The 14,064-nt window shown below is 44.5% G+C and overlaps 1 protein-coding gene across 1 annotated transcript in view; it reads right to left on the minus strand.

Moving 5' to 3' along the window:
- LOC124036568 (ATP-binding cassette sub-family A member 2-like) overlaps window positions 1–14,064 on the minus strand; it is a 163,298-nt gene that overhangs the window by 17,772 nt on the left and 131,462 nt on the right. Inside the window, 14 exon segments of the mRNA XM_046351290.1 lie at window positions 1,671–1,845; window positions 2,633–2,693; window positions 3,007–3,118; window positions 3,402–3,507; window positions 3,782–3,995; window positions 4,269–4,594; window positions 4,846–4,948; window positions 5,267–5,491; window positions 6,451–6,633; window positions 7,247–7,336; window positions 10,299–10,419; window positions 10,595–10,824; window positions 12,238–12,411; window positions 13,804–14,000. Coding sequence (XP_046207246.1) covers window positions 1,671–1,845; window positions 2,633–2,693; window positions 3,007–3,118; window positions 3,402–3,507; window positions 3,782–3,995; window positions 4,269–4,594; window positions 4,846–4,948; window positions 5,267–5,491; window positions 6,451–6,633; window positions 7,247–7,336; window positions 10,299–10,419; window positions 10,595–10,824; window positions 12,238–12,411; window positions 13,804–14,000 — 2,317 coding nt within the window.

A 14,064-nucleotide genomic window follows, 5' to 3' on the forward strand; every position in this document is an offset into this window, starting at 1 on the left:
AAATACACAATATCTCTCAAACATTCATAGAACCATCTATGTGTGAATAGTACACAACACAAGCAGGAAGATGACAGACAGAATGACAATCCACAAGGAGGGGTTCAGGGTGGAAAGCAAAGCAGTAGCAAACTGGATTTAACCTTGTAGTTGCATCAATGTCTAGGGTCCAGTTTACTGTAGAAAACTAACTACCACCTACTGTACACTGGTTAAGATGTTCAGCGGTTTAACTCTCAATTAAATTACATTTCAATTTACGGGCTTTATTGTCTTGAGAAACATGTTTACTTTGCCAAAGCAAGTGAAGTAGATAATAAACTAAAGTGAAATAAACTATAAAAAAATAACAGTTAACATTACACTCACAACATTTCCAAAATAATGAAGATATTTCAAATGTCATATTATGTGCAAATAGTTAAAGCACAAAAGTGGTTGTCCTTTTCTTGTGGCAACAAGTCACAAATTCTGCTGCTGTGATGGCACACTGTGGTATTTCACCCAGTAGATATGGGAGTTTATCACAAATTGGATTTGTTTTTGAATTCTTTGTGGGTCTGTGAAATCTGAGGGCAATACATGTCTCTAATATGGTCATAGATTTGGCAGGAGGTTAGGAAGTGCAGCTCAGTTTCCACCTCATTTTGTGAGCAGTGTGAATGTAACAGTATAATTTTAAACCGTCCCCTCGCCCATACCCGGGCGCGAACCAGGGACCTTCTGCACACAACGACAACAGTCACCCTCGAAGCATCGTTACCCATCGCTCCACAAAAGCCGCGGCCCTTGCAGAGCAAGGGGAACTACTACTTCAAGGTCTCAGAGCAAGTGACGTAACCGATTGAAACGCTATTTAGCGCACACCGCTAACTAAGCTTGCCGTTTCACATCCGTTAAATGAACAGAACCTGTCTTCTCTTGAGAGCCATGGCCTTTCTCAATAGCAAGGCTATGCTCACTGAGTTTGTACATAGTCAAAGCGTTCCTTAAGTTTGTGTCAGTCACAGTGGTCAGGTATATTCGGCTACTGTGTACTCTCTGTTTAGGGCCTTCCAGCTCCCTGTTACCTAGGGCAACCAGTGGGTCCATCTCCTCTATGCCATGTTTCTTGTAGGATGACAATGTCTGTATTTCTGATTTCTTTGGGGAAGTCCACGTTCCTCCTCTTTAGGCCAAAGGCAGATGACCTCAGGCCTTGGATATTCGAGGATCTGTCACGTTCTGACCTTAGTTCCTTCGTTTTGTCTTTTGTTTTAGTATGGTCAGGGCGTGATTTGGGTGGGTTGTCTATGTTAGTTTGTCTATGATTTTCTATTTCTGTGTTTGGCCTGGTATGGTTCTCAATCAGAGACAGCTGTCAATCGTTGTCCCTGATTGAGAACCATATTTTGGTAGCCTGTTTTCCATTGTGTTTTGTGGGTGGTTGTTTTCAGTCTTTGTGTGGCTACACCAGACAGAACTGTTCCGGTTGTTTCATTGTTGTTTTGTTGTTCAGTGTTCAGTTTTCATTAAATAAGATGAACACTTACCACGCTGCGCTTTGGTCCTCACCTTATTCTTCCTACGACAGCCGTGACAGGATCAAATAGTTTCTCCCTCACCCACCCACCCACCCACCCACCCACACACACACACACACAGACACACTCCACCCCACCCCCTCTTACCATGTCCCATACGTAGTTGGCCAGCCAGTAGATGACTGGGTCACATCCAGAGACAAACTGCAGGTGCTTCGCCTTGGTAGACTTTTCTGCCACTAGGAAGACCACAAAGCTGGCTGGTACAAAGGACATGGCCACGATGATGAAGATGGCTATCACCACATCAGTGCCCTGGAGCCTGGAGGGACAAACAGAGACTTAGTAAGACAGTGAGTGAGTCTCAAATGGAACCCTATATCAGGGGTATTCAACGCTTACACCCTGAGGTCTGGAGCCTGCAGCTTTCTTCTTCTACCTGATCAATTGTTGCACCCACCTGGTATCCCAGGGCTAAATCAGTACCCAGGTCTAAATCAGGTCCCAGGTCTAAATCAGTTCCCAGGTCTAAATCAGTTCCCAGGTCTAAATCAGGTCCCAGGTCTAAATCAGTTCCCAGATCTAAATCAGTCCCTGATTAGAGGGGAACAATGAAAAAGATCAGTAGAACTGGCTTTGAGACTCAGTTGAGGGCCCATAGGGATCTGGTTAAAAGGCCCACAGGGATCTGGTTAAAAGGCCCACAGGGATCTGGTTAAAAGGCCCATAGGGATCTGGTTAAAAGGCCCACAGGGATCTGGTTAAAAGGCCCACAGGGATCTGGTTAAAAGGCCCATAGGGATCTGGTTAAAAGGCCCACAGGGATCTGGTCAAAAGGCCCACAGGGATCTGGTTAAAAGGCCCATAGGGATCTGGTTAAAAGGCCCACAGGGATCTGGTTAAAAGGCCCACAGGGATCTGGTTAAAAGGCACACAGGGATCTGGTCAAAAGGCCCACAGGGATCTGGTCAAAAAGCCCACAGGGATCTGGTTAAATATAGTGCATTATATATAGGTAATTACCGTTTGGGACACAGCCTTGGTAAGACAGTTCTTTTCAGAGATATGCCACAGTGTAATATTCATCAATTGGATACATTGATTCTTACAGGTAGTCCAAAGAGAGCCTTGCACTGGTACGGTTCATAGGGTGGTTGGTCAGGGTGATTCCTGTGAGCCCAAACACATCAAGAAGAGGGGTTAGATGGGGGCAGATACTGTACAATCCCATTTAAGATCCCCAGATACTAAGGAACCTTGGACATACATTTTCACATAAATAGCTACTCAATTCACAGAATCCTAGCATGAGTGCCAGTCTGTTTGTGCTATTATACCAACTCTTTGTCCCTCACATGTTTGGCTTGACAATGAAAGCAATTGACTTGGCAAGAACACAAACAGATCTGGGAGCAGGCTAACAGAACCCCATATACCCCAGGTAATATTATGCTTGGAAGTATGTATAGGGAGCCTCTCTCACCGTATGCAGCAGGGTTGCCTTTGCCTGGAGGCAGGTTGGCACGCAGGATGGCGTTGTTGAGGACATTGAGATAGGTTGGCATGCTGTGGTACCCTTTATTATTGTACAGCACCTATTGGTAGGGGACAAGTCTGTCACTGACAATGACAGAGCAGCACAAATAGCTAAGTGTTATAATGACCCTGGACCCCAACAGCTAATGGGGATCCTAATAAAATACAGCAACAAAAAATACCATCAAACTGACACCAAAGTTGTGTCTCAAGTGGCACCTTATTCTCTTTATAGTGCACTTCTTTTGACCAAGGCCCAGGTCAAAATTGGTTCAATGTTTAGGGAATAGGGTGCCATTTGGGACGTATCCTGTCCCTTTAAGAAAATGGCCTTCTGCTCACCTGAGCTGATCTGCGCACGGCTATTTTGCGAACCATGGGCGGATTATTTTTCCCAAAGGATGCTGGGACTGATTTCTGTATGTTGCCTACAGTGAGTCCTCCATATCTAGAGAGAGAGAGAGAAAATAAGAAACAGAAATGGAAAGAGAGAGAAAGACAATTAGATAGATTCCATACCTCTTCCCCACTTTCCCTGTGTGTGTGTGTGTGTGTGTGTGTGTGTGTGTGTGTGTGTGTGTGTGTGTGTGTGTGTGTGTGTGTGTGTGTGTGTGTGTGTGTGTGTGTGTGTGTGTGTGTGTGTGTGTGTGTGTGTGTGTGTGTGTGTGTGTGTGTGTGTGCTCCTTTGTGTATGAGTCTAAGCCCATGCATGAGTGTGTTACCTGTGCAGGCGCAGTCTGTCAGAGGTGTAGAGGAGGTACTCTGACACGTTGCGCCCGGTGATGTCCACCAGAATGTCCCCAGTGACCACCTTCATAAGGGGCGGCCGCCCCCCGACCCCACTGGGGCAGGAGAAGCCCGTCCCCTGCATGGAGCAGATACAACGAACCGGCTCCCGGATAGACAGAGGCAAGGTGGGGGGAGAGGTCACTGTTTCTGAGGACACACACAGTATAGGGGGCAGGATTGTTAGGGAGGCTACTGTACAGGACAGCAGAGTGGGTCAGCCTTGTTTCAGCCAGAATGGCCCACACAGGACTCTGTAGCTATAATTGTCAGACGAGACATCATTAAATAAAGTAATATAATGTGATAGCGTAATTAAAGAATATATTGATATGATAGCTAAAACATTTGCCTACATACAGTACATATAAAGTAGCAGACATATCCTTTATCCTTTACCACCTGAGCCTGACAGAGACTTACCCCGTACAGTGGTAAGAGTGGTAGCGGTGAAGTTCCACAGTCTATCCTCAAAACGAGGGTCGGGGTCATCTGAGGGGGCTGGCGAGGGGGGAGGGGGTACGAAGTTGGACAAGGGCACTCCCTGGGTGAAGGAATCCAGACACATGGAGTCAAAGTAGCGGGCAGCTAGGGTTTTGGAGTTGTTGGCACTGGGGTTGAGCGTCTGTGCCAGCTGGTCCAGGGTGCTGTTGAAGGGCGTTTTGAGGACGCAGGTGGCGCCCACGCCAGAAGGCAGACGGAGCGTGTTGGCGATCTTCTGAGGGCTGGCGTCTGGGGACAGTTTACTGCTGAGGAGAGGAAGAACAGGAGGCTGTTGTAAAGTTACAAACACCAGCTTTACAACACTGGTGGCCTGTAGATTTGGACTAATGATTTTATGCATTATGGGTGATAACTGAGATAAGATAAATGAAAGAATAATGCTAGTTGTCAGAAGGAATGATATTATTTGGGATGTGTAAAAATGCATTCACATTGTGTATATGTTGTCATGATGGTAATGAGTGACATAGGGCATCCTACTCCATGTCTGTCTGACCTGTACTGTGGGCGATCTTCGTTGGCGTAGGGGATGAAGTTGCCACGAGGCTGGGTGTAGTTGTGGTACTGGGATGGAGACAAGACTAATGGTGGCAGATCTCCTGAAGAACACAAGAACAGAGATCACATAAAGACAACCTACAAACACGGACAAACAGCCAAGTCCATTTGAACTTCAACTGTAGCTAGTTGAACTTGAGAAAAACTGTCTTTCTTGCATTCACACATGCACTTGCTTTTTTTCTTCCTGGCTGACTCTGCTGAACGTGGCTATTTTGAAGAAGAGTCGACTTGCAATAACTGTGGTGAGTGTTTTTTTCCCTTCTAAAACTTAGTCGAGTGCAGTGACTGTAAGTCGCTCTAGATAAGAAGTTCTGCTACATGACTAAAATATTAATGTAAAATATAGTTGTCCTCACCGATGGAAGGCACCGACAGGGCTACGGTCATGGCCACACAGACGAAGAATGCAGGCAGCAGGATCTGAGAGAAAAGACCCTTGGTGTTCCTCTTGGCACAGTGGAACCTCTTCACGATGAGGCCATGGAATTGACGTAGCTTCAGCCACCAACCCTCCAGCTTGATGCTGCCCTGGTCCTCCAGGACCACAGGCTGCTCAGGGCCAGAGGTCTCATCCGCTTCCGCTAGATACACAGAGACATGGAGAGAGAATTGAACAAAGTCTAAAATCATCTCACACAATGGAGTAACATACCCTCATTAGCTCATCCAACCACACTGTATTTCATTGCACCATTTCATTGGTTGATGTGGTAAAATATCATGTGATCTTGTGTTCTTAATAGTGTTGCAAAGGGAGAGCATATTACTGGAAAATGTTAATCAGTAAACTACCAGAAATGTAACTTTCAAGAAATATGTGGAATTTTATTACATGACATCTTGTGGCGTTTTTGGGTACTTCAGATTATCACTGGTGTCTGTAATTACTGTATATTTGGCCCTCTGTGTGGCCTTAACACATGTACAAAAATATACATAGATAACAATCTAAGAAGATGATTTTTAAGGATTTTAAATGACAAAGCTGAAAAATATTATCCTAAATATAAACCATCAAGTTACCATTGGTTTTTAATATGAAGGTTTCAGCATGAAATATAATTTACATATTTTTTATACACTTTTATTTATTTGACTTTGTCAATATGTCTTTTTTGTGAATGTTTTGGGGGTAAACTGGTGGCTGTTCATTGAAAAAAGACAAGTTGCAAATTGAAAATAATTTTCATTAATTAGGTTATTTTCTCTTGAACCAAATGGTCTACAAGAAAGTCAGGGACAATATGGACACAGACATAAAAAACAAAAACAATAATACCTGTATATTAATTCCATTTTTAAGAAGTTATTCAAGTATGAATTACCTAAATTACCATGGTAACTTTGGTAAATTACCGGTAGTTTTTAACCCAAGTTCTTAATAACCTCTCTGGTTAATTATAATGAAGGTAATAATGTTTTTCACTGAGTTACACCCTCTCTATCTTATTCAGTCTATCGTATGACATAACAGTGGTACGCTACTCAGTACGCTACTCAGTCTAAGGGATTATGAGGGCTGGGATCGATCCTCTCTTACCCGTCAGGCTGGTAGAGTCAGGGTCTTGTCCGTTGTCGAAGAGGGGGCAGTAGTCTCCATAGAAGTCTGTGTAGAGCCCCCCCTCGTCTCCCCGCACGGACCCCAGGGAGGAGGATGAGCGCAGGGACGACTGACTCTGGCTGAGCCTGGAGCAGTTTAGCTCTAGGTCTCAGCACACTGAGCCTCTCACCCCAGATGGTCTCAGCACACTGCTGCAAATGCCTCCTGCAGATAGGGATAAAGTCAAATAAATAAACATTCCCAGGGCCCAGGAGCCCCGGGCCATCACCCTGCAGATAGGGATAAAGTCAAATAAATAAACATTCTGAACCAGAACGGCCAATAGAGCAGGAGCCCCGGGCCATCACCCTGCAGATAGGGCTAAAGTCAAATAAATAAACATTCTGAACCAGAACGGCCAATAGAGCAGGAGCCCCGTCTATCACCCTGCAGATAGGGATAAGTAAAATAAATAAACATTCTGAACCAGAACGGCCAATAGTGCAGGAGCCTATTTCATGTTTCTGTAGCGTGAGGCAGCTTGATGTACTAGTACACCCCCTCGACAGGACACAAGTCTATCGAAGGGATGAGGGATGGGTAAGTTAGACAAATCAATTAATTAATTAGTCATTCAAGGGTGTCTGTATCAATTAGAAAATGTTGTAATTTTAAATATTATTTAAAAAACTAATTTGTGATATTCTGGATCTCTAGAGATCTGAATTCAAGTATATTAACATTTCTCTTTTTTTCAACCATCAAGTAATTGATTCTGAAAAAAGTAGTGCTGAACTCATCCCTACCTGCGGCCCAGGGACCCCCAGATCCACCACCGCAGCAGCAGGCTTCCCCACTGAGCTACCGCCCGGGGAATCCTTCATGTCTGGGAGGAGAGAGCGATCATGATTAACATTTAAAGAGAGTTGCAACACCAACACTAAAGACTGAATACACTATAGATACAAAAGTATGTGTACACCCCTTCAAAATAGTGGATTTGGCTATTTCAGCCCCACCCGTTGCTGACAGGTGTATAAAATCGAGCACACAGCCATGCCATGCAATCTCCATGACGGTAGAATTGCCTAACTGAAGAGCTCAGTGACTTTCAAAGTACAGTTGAAGTCAGAAGTTTATATACACTTAGGTTGGAGTCATTAAAACTCATTTTTCAACCACTCCACAAATTTCTTGATAACAAACTATAGTTTTGGCAAGTCGGTTAGGACATCTCCGTTGTGCACGACACAAGTAATTTTTCCAACAATTGTTTACAGACTGATTATTTCACTTATAATTCACTGTATCACAATTCCAGTGGGTCAGAAGTTTACATACACTAAATTGACTGTGCCTTTAAACATCAAATTCCAGAAAATGATTCCATGGCTTTAGAAGCTTCTGATTATCTAACTGACATAATTTGAGTCAATTGGATGTGTACCTGGGAATGTATTTCAAGGCCGACCTTCATACTCAGTGGCTCTTTGCTTGACATCATGGGAAAATCAAAACAAGTCAGCCAAAACCTCAGAAAAAAATGATAGACCTCCACAAGTCTGATTCATCCTTGGGAGCAATTTCCAAACGCCCGAAGGTACCACGTTCATCTGTACAAACAATAGTACGCAAGGATAAACACCATGGGACTCTGCAGCCATCATACCGCTCAGGAAGGAGACGTGTTCTGTTTCCTAGAGATGAACGTACTTTGGTGCGAAAAGTGCAAATCAATCCCAGAACAACAGCAAAGGACCTTGTGAAGATGCTGGAGGAAACAGGTACAAAAGTATCTATATCCACAGTAAAAACGAGTCCTATATCGGCAAGAAAGAAGCCACTGCTCCAAAACATACATAAAAAGCCAGACTACAGTTTGCAACTGCATATGGGGACGAAGATCATACTTTTTGGAGAAATGTCCTCTGGTCTGATGAAACAAATTACCATCATAATGTTTGGAGGAAAAAGGGGGAGGCTTGCAAGCCGAAGAACACCATCCCATCTGTGAAGCACTCATGTTGTGGGGGTGCTTTGCTGCAGGAGGGACTGGTGCACTTCACAAAATAGATGGCATCATGAGGGATGAAAATTATGTGGATATTTTGGAGCAACATCTCAAGACATCAGTCAGGAAGTTACAGCTTTGTCGCAAATGGGTCTTCCAAATGGACAATGACCCCAAGCATACTTCCAAAGTTGTGGTAAAATGGCATAAAAACAACAAAGTCAATGTATTGAAGTGGCCATCACAAAGCCCTGATATCAATCCTATAGACAATTTGTGGGCAGAACTGAAAAAGTGTGTGCAAGCAAGGAGGCTTACAAACCTGACTCAGTTACACCAGCTCTGTCAGGAGGAATGGGCTAAAATTCCCCCAATTTATTGTGGGAAGCTTGTGGAAGGGTACCCAAGTTAAACCATTTAAAGGCAATGCTACCAAATACTAATTGAGTGTATGTAAACTTCTGGCCCACTGGGAATGTGATGAAAGAAATAAAAGCTGAAATAAATCATTATATCTACCATTATTCTGACATTTCACATTCTTAAAATAAAGTGGTGATCCTAACTGACCTAAAACAGGGACATTTTACTGGGATTAAATGTCAGGAATTGTGAAAAACTGAGTTTAAAAGTATTTAGCTAAGGTATATGTAAACTTACGGCTTCAACTCTACCATCATTACACACCACTTTCCAACTAGTCAGTTTGTCAAATTTCTGCCATGCTAGAGCTGCCCCGGTCAACTGTAAGTGCTCTTATTCTGAAGTGGAAACGTCTAGGAGCAACAACAGCTCAGAAGTGAAGTTGTAGGTCACACAAAATGAAAGTCAAGCACGTATCTCATAAATATCATCTGTCCTCAGTTGCAACACTCACTACCAAGTTTCAAACTGCCTCTGAAAGCAACATCAGCACAAGAACTGTTTGTCAGGAGCTTCATGAAATGGGTTTCTATGAAGCAATGGAAACGTGTTCTCTGGAGTGATTAATCCCGCTTCGCCATCTGGCGGATGCCTGGAGAACGCTACCTGCCCCAATGCATATTGCCAACTGTAAAGTTTGGCAGAGGAGGTATAAATCATTTGGGGCTGTTTTTCATGGTTCGGGCTAGGCCGCTTAGTTCCAGTGTAGGCAAATCTTAATGCTATAGCATACAATGACATTCTAGCAACTTTATGTCAACAGTTTGGGGAAGGCACTTTTCTGTTTCAGCATGGCAATTCCCCCATGCACAAAGCGAGGTTCATGCAGAAATGGTATGACGAGGTCAGTGTGGAAGAACTTGACTGGCCTGCACAGAGCCCTGACCTCAACCCAATCAAACACCTTTGGGATTAATTGGAATATCAACTGCGAGCCAGGCCTAATCATCCAACATCAGTGCCCAACCTCACTATTGCGCTTGTGGCTGAATGGAAGAAGGTCCCCGTAGCAATGTTCCAACATCTAGTGGAAAGCCTTCCCAGAAAAGTGGAGGCTGTTATAGCAGCAAAGGGCGGACCAGGTCTGTATTAATGCCCATGATTTTGGAATGAGATGTTCGACGAGCAAGTGTCGACATACAGTACTTCTGGTCATGTAGTGTAGATAATGTGTGAAAAGTCTATATCAGCATTTAACTTCCGGCAACAGACACTGCACTGCATACTCAGCAGAAAGGAAATTAATGTAATTAATGTACTGAAGCCCTTCTATAAACAACTTTATTGATCCGTGTAGCCGCAGACAGACACACTAGGATTTGGTCTCATAGAATCACTAGAATGGGAATCCCTATTCAAGTCAATGATACCATAATGAGTGGATTGGATTGGCAGCAATTTTGAATGTACTCACCAGCATCACTGTTCTCCAGGGACTGGTCCTCCTCTGACACCTTGAGGAAGACCTCCTCCAGAGTGGTGTCCATCACCCCGAAGCTGGTCAGAGCCAGGAGGTCCAGACTCTGCTCTAACGCCTGGGAATAGGGAATATGGGCTGTGGTTAAAAGTAGTGCACTATAAAGGGAATAGGGTACCATTTGGAACCCTGTCTTTCTGTGTCTGAGTGAGTACCTGCCTGTTTGTCTATCTCTATTTGACTTTGTGCCTTCATCTCTAGGTCTGTGTTTGTGTCTCTGTCAAAGTGTGTACCTGAAAGAGCCTCTCGAAGCAGCCCTTCTTGACAGCCTCCGAAGGCAGCACATAGGACAGCTCAGTGTTGGAGTCAGACACCAGCAGACAGGACCCCACGAACTGACGGATGAACTTGGTGACCCGGGCCTCCGAGCAGGGAGACAGGGAGGAGGGGGACAGGGAGGAGGAGGGAGACAGGGAGGAGGAGGAGCAGGGAGACAGGAAGAATGGAGGCTGGGTGACCTGGTCTGGAGGCACAAACACACAGCATTATGGATGGAGGGAGGACAAGGATAATAAAACACACAGCATTATTGATGGAGGGGGGACAAGGAGAATAAGGAGGCAGCAGGAAAAGTAGAGGGCAGAGAGAAGCAAAATATGAACAAGCAATAGGGGAGAGTGGGGTAAGTTGAGCCGACGGGGTAAGTTGAACCACCCTTGTTGCTCGGAAACCATACACAAAAAAATAATCATTTACGATGAGGTTATCATTTCATGGAGTCTATGAAGGAAGAAACAACTTGGAAAAAGTGGTAAGTTAGGTCCAAAAAATTGATTTTCACTAAGTAAAAGTAAGTTATTGTGTTAGAGGTTTCATGATGCTTGTATCTAAACCAAAGTAGATCATTTTTAAATTATTCTATACATAAGTTGGGGTCTCAATAAGCTCCAATATGAGGTCTTAAACCTAGCATGAAAGTGCATCCTTGTAGCTCTGTGGGCTAATACAGTAAAATGTTTGCATTAGAGTAAGTTGAGCCATTGGCCATGGGGCTTGCAGATTTGTGTTTATCGTCAATGGAATGAGAGTTACACCGAGGCCTGTACTCTGGAGCAGGATTGATTTGGATGTGGAGGGTCCGTCATGGACTGGGGGCGGTGTGTCACAGCATCATCGGACTGAGCTTGTCATTGCAGGCAATCTCAACACTGTGCATTACAGGGAAGACATCCTCTTCCCTCATGTGGTACCCTTCCTGCAGGCTCATCCTGACATGAACCTCCAGCATGACAATGCCACCAGCCAAACTGCTCGTTCTGTGCGTGATTTCCTGCAAGGCAGGAATGTTAGTGTTCTGCCATGGTCAGCGAAGAGCCCATTGAGCAAGTCCCATTGAGCAAGTCTGGAACCTGTTGGATCGTAGGGTGAGAATTCCTGGACATTCCCCCCAGCAATGTCCGGGAGCTTGCAGGTGCCTTGGTGGAAGAGTGGGGTAACATCTCACAGCAAGAACTGGCAAATCTGGTACAGTCCATGAGGAGGAAATGCACTGCAGTACTTAATACAGCTGGTGGCCACACCAGATACGGTTACTTTTGATTTTGACCCCCCCTTTGTTCAGGGACACATCGTTCCATTTCTGTTAGTCACATGTCTGTGGAACTTGTTCAGTTTATGTCTCAGTTGTTGAATCTTATGTTCATACAAATATTTACACATGTTAAGTTTGCTGAAAATAAATGCAGTTGACAGTGAGAGGACGTTTCTTCTTTTGCTGAGTTTATATTTCCCTTGGCGGAGTGATGCCGAATGTAAAAAAAAAATGCTAAAGTTACCCCACTCTTCCCTAAATGTAAAAAATACGTCTGACAGCTGGTGAGAAAATACAAAGGACACACACACACAAACACACACACACGAGGAAAGAAAGACCCACCGCCGCTCTCACTCTGTTTCTTGACCAGGGTGAGTTTGTAGCCGTCTCCGTAGGTGCTCTTGAGAAAGAGTGGGGAGCCGCAGCACTTGAGTTTCCCATGGGAGATGATGGCTATGCGGTCTCCTAACAGGTCAGCCTCATCCATGTGGTGGGTGGACAGCAGGATGGTGCGGCCTTGAAACACAGTTCAAAAAAAGGACTTTCAATATACATCAAAATGTGTCAATGCATCATTTTGTGTGTTAGTGTGAGAAGATTTGACAGGACCTTATGGTAGTAGTGCACTCTATAGGGAACAGGGTTTCACTAGGTCAAAAGTAGAGCACTGTATAGGGAACAGGGTTACACTAGGTCAAAAGTAGAGCACTGTATAGGGAACAGGGTTACACTCAGTCAAAAGTAGAGCACTGTATAGGGAACAGGGTTACACTCAGTCAAAAGTAGAGCACTGTATAGGGAACAGGGTTACACTCAGTCAAAAGTAGAGCACTGTATAGGGAACAGGGTTACACTCAGTCAAAAGTAGAGCACTGTATAGGGAACAGGGTTACACTCAGTCAAAAGTAGAGCACTGTATAGGGAACAGGGTTACACTTAGTCAAAAGTAGAGCACTGTATAGGGAACAGGGTTACACTCAGTCAAAAGTAGAGCACTGTATAGGGAACAGGGTTACACTAGGTCAAAAGTAGAGCACTGTATAGGGAACAGGGTTACACTAGGTCAAAAGTAGAGCACTGTATAGGGAACAGGGTTACACTAGGTCAAAAGTAGAGCACTGTATAGGGAACAGGGTTACACTCGGTCAAAAGTAAAGCACTGTATAGGGAACAGGGTGACACTCGGTCAAAAGTAGAGCACTGTATAGGGAACAGGGTTACACTCAGTCAAAAGTAGAGCACTGTATAGGAAACAGGGTTACACTCAGTCAAAAGTAGAGCACTGTATAGGGAACAGGGTTACACTCAGTCAAAAGTAGAGCACTGTATAGGGAACAGGGTTACACTCAGTCAAAAGTAGAGCACTGAATAGGGAACAGGGTTACACTAGGTCAAAAGTAGAGCACTATATAGGGAACAGGGTTACACTAGGTCAAAAGTATAGCACTGTATAGGGAACAGGGTTACACTAGGTCAAAAGTATAGCACTGTATAGGGAACAGGGTTACACTAGGTCAAAAGTAGAGCACTGTATAGGGAACAGGGTTACACTAGGTCAAAAGTAGAGCACTGTATAGGGAATAGGGTTACACTCAGTCAAAAGTAGAGCACTGTATAGGGGACAGGGTTTCACTAGGTCAAAAGTAGAGCACTCTATAGGGAACAGGGTTTCACTAGGTCAAAAGTAGAGCACTCTATAGGGAACAGGGTTTCACTAGGTCAAAAGTAGAGCACTGTATAGGGAACAGGGTTTCACTAGGTCAAAAGTAGAGCACTGTATAGGGAACAGGGTTACACTCGGTCAAAAGTAGTGCACTGTAGTGTGTGAGGTTGACCCATGTCTCACCCTGTTGTGAGTGCTAGTCTGTGAGGGTTAAGGTTAATGTGTGAGGTTGACCCATGTCTCACCCTGTTTGTACTTGAGGATGAGGTCCCAGATGGCTCTGCGTGCGTAAGGGTCGACACCCGCCGTGGGCTCATCCAGGATGACTGCCCGGGAGCCGCCCACAAACGCTATGGCTACAGACAGTTTCCGTTTCATTCCTCCAGACAGAGTCTGGACCAGGCTGTGGCGTTTATTATTCAGCTCCAGATCCTCGATCATCCTGACAACACACACACACAGCACCTTGTAATTTACATTCTTTTGAGATACGGATAGGTATGATT

The sequence above is a fragment of the Oncorhynchus gorbuscha genome, linkage group LG05 (assembly GCF_021184085.1).
Source record: "Oncorhynchus gorbuscha isolate QuinsamMale2020 ecotype Even-year linkage group LG05, OgorEven_v1.0, whole genome shotgun sequence".
Classification (NCBI taxonomy): domain Eukaryota; kingdom Metazoa; phylum Chordata; class Actinopteri; order Salmoniformes; family Salmonidae; genus Oncorhynchus; species Oncorhynchus gorbuscha.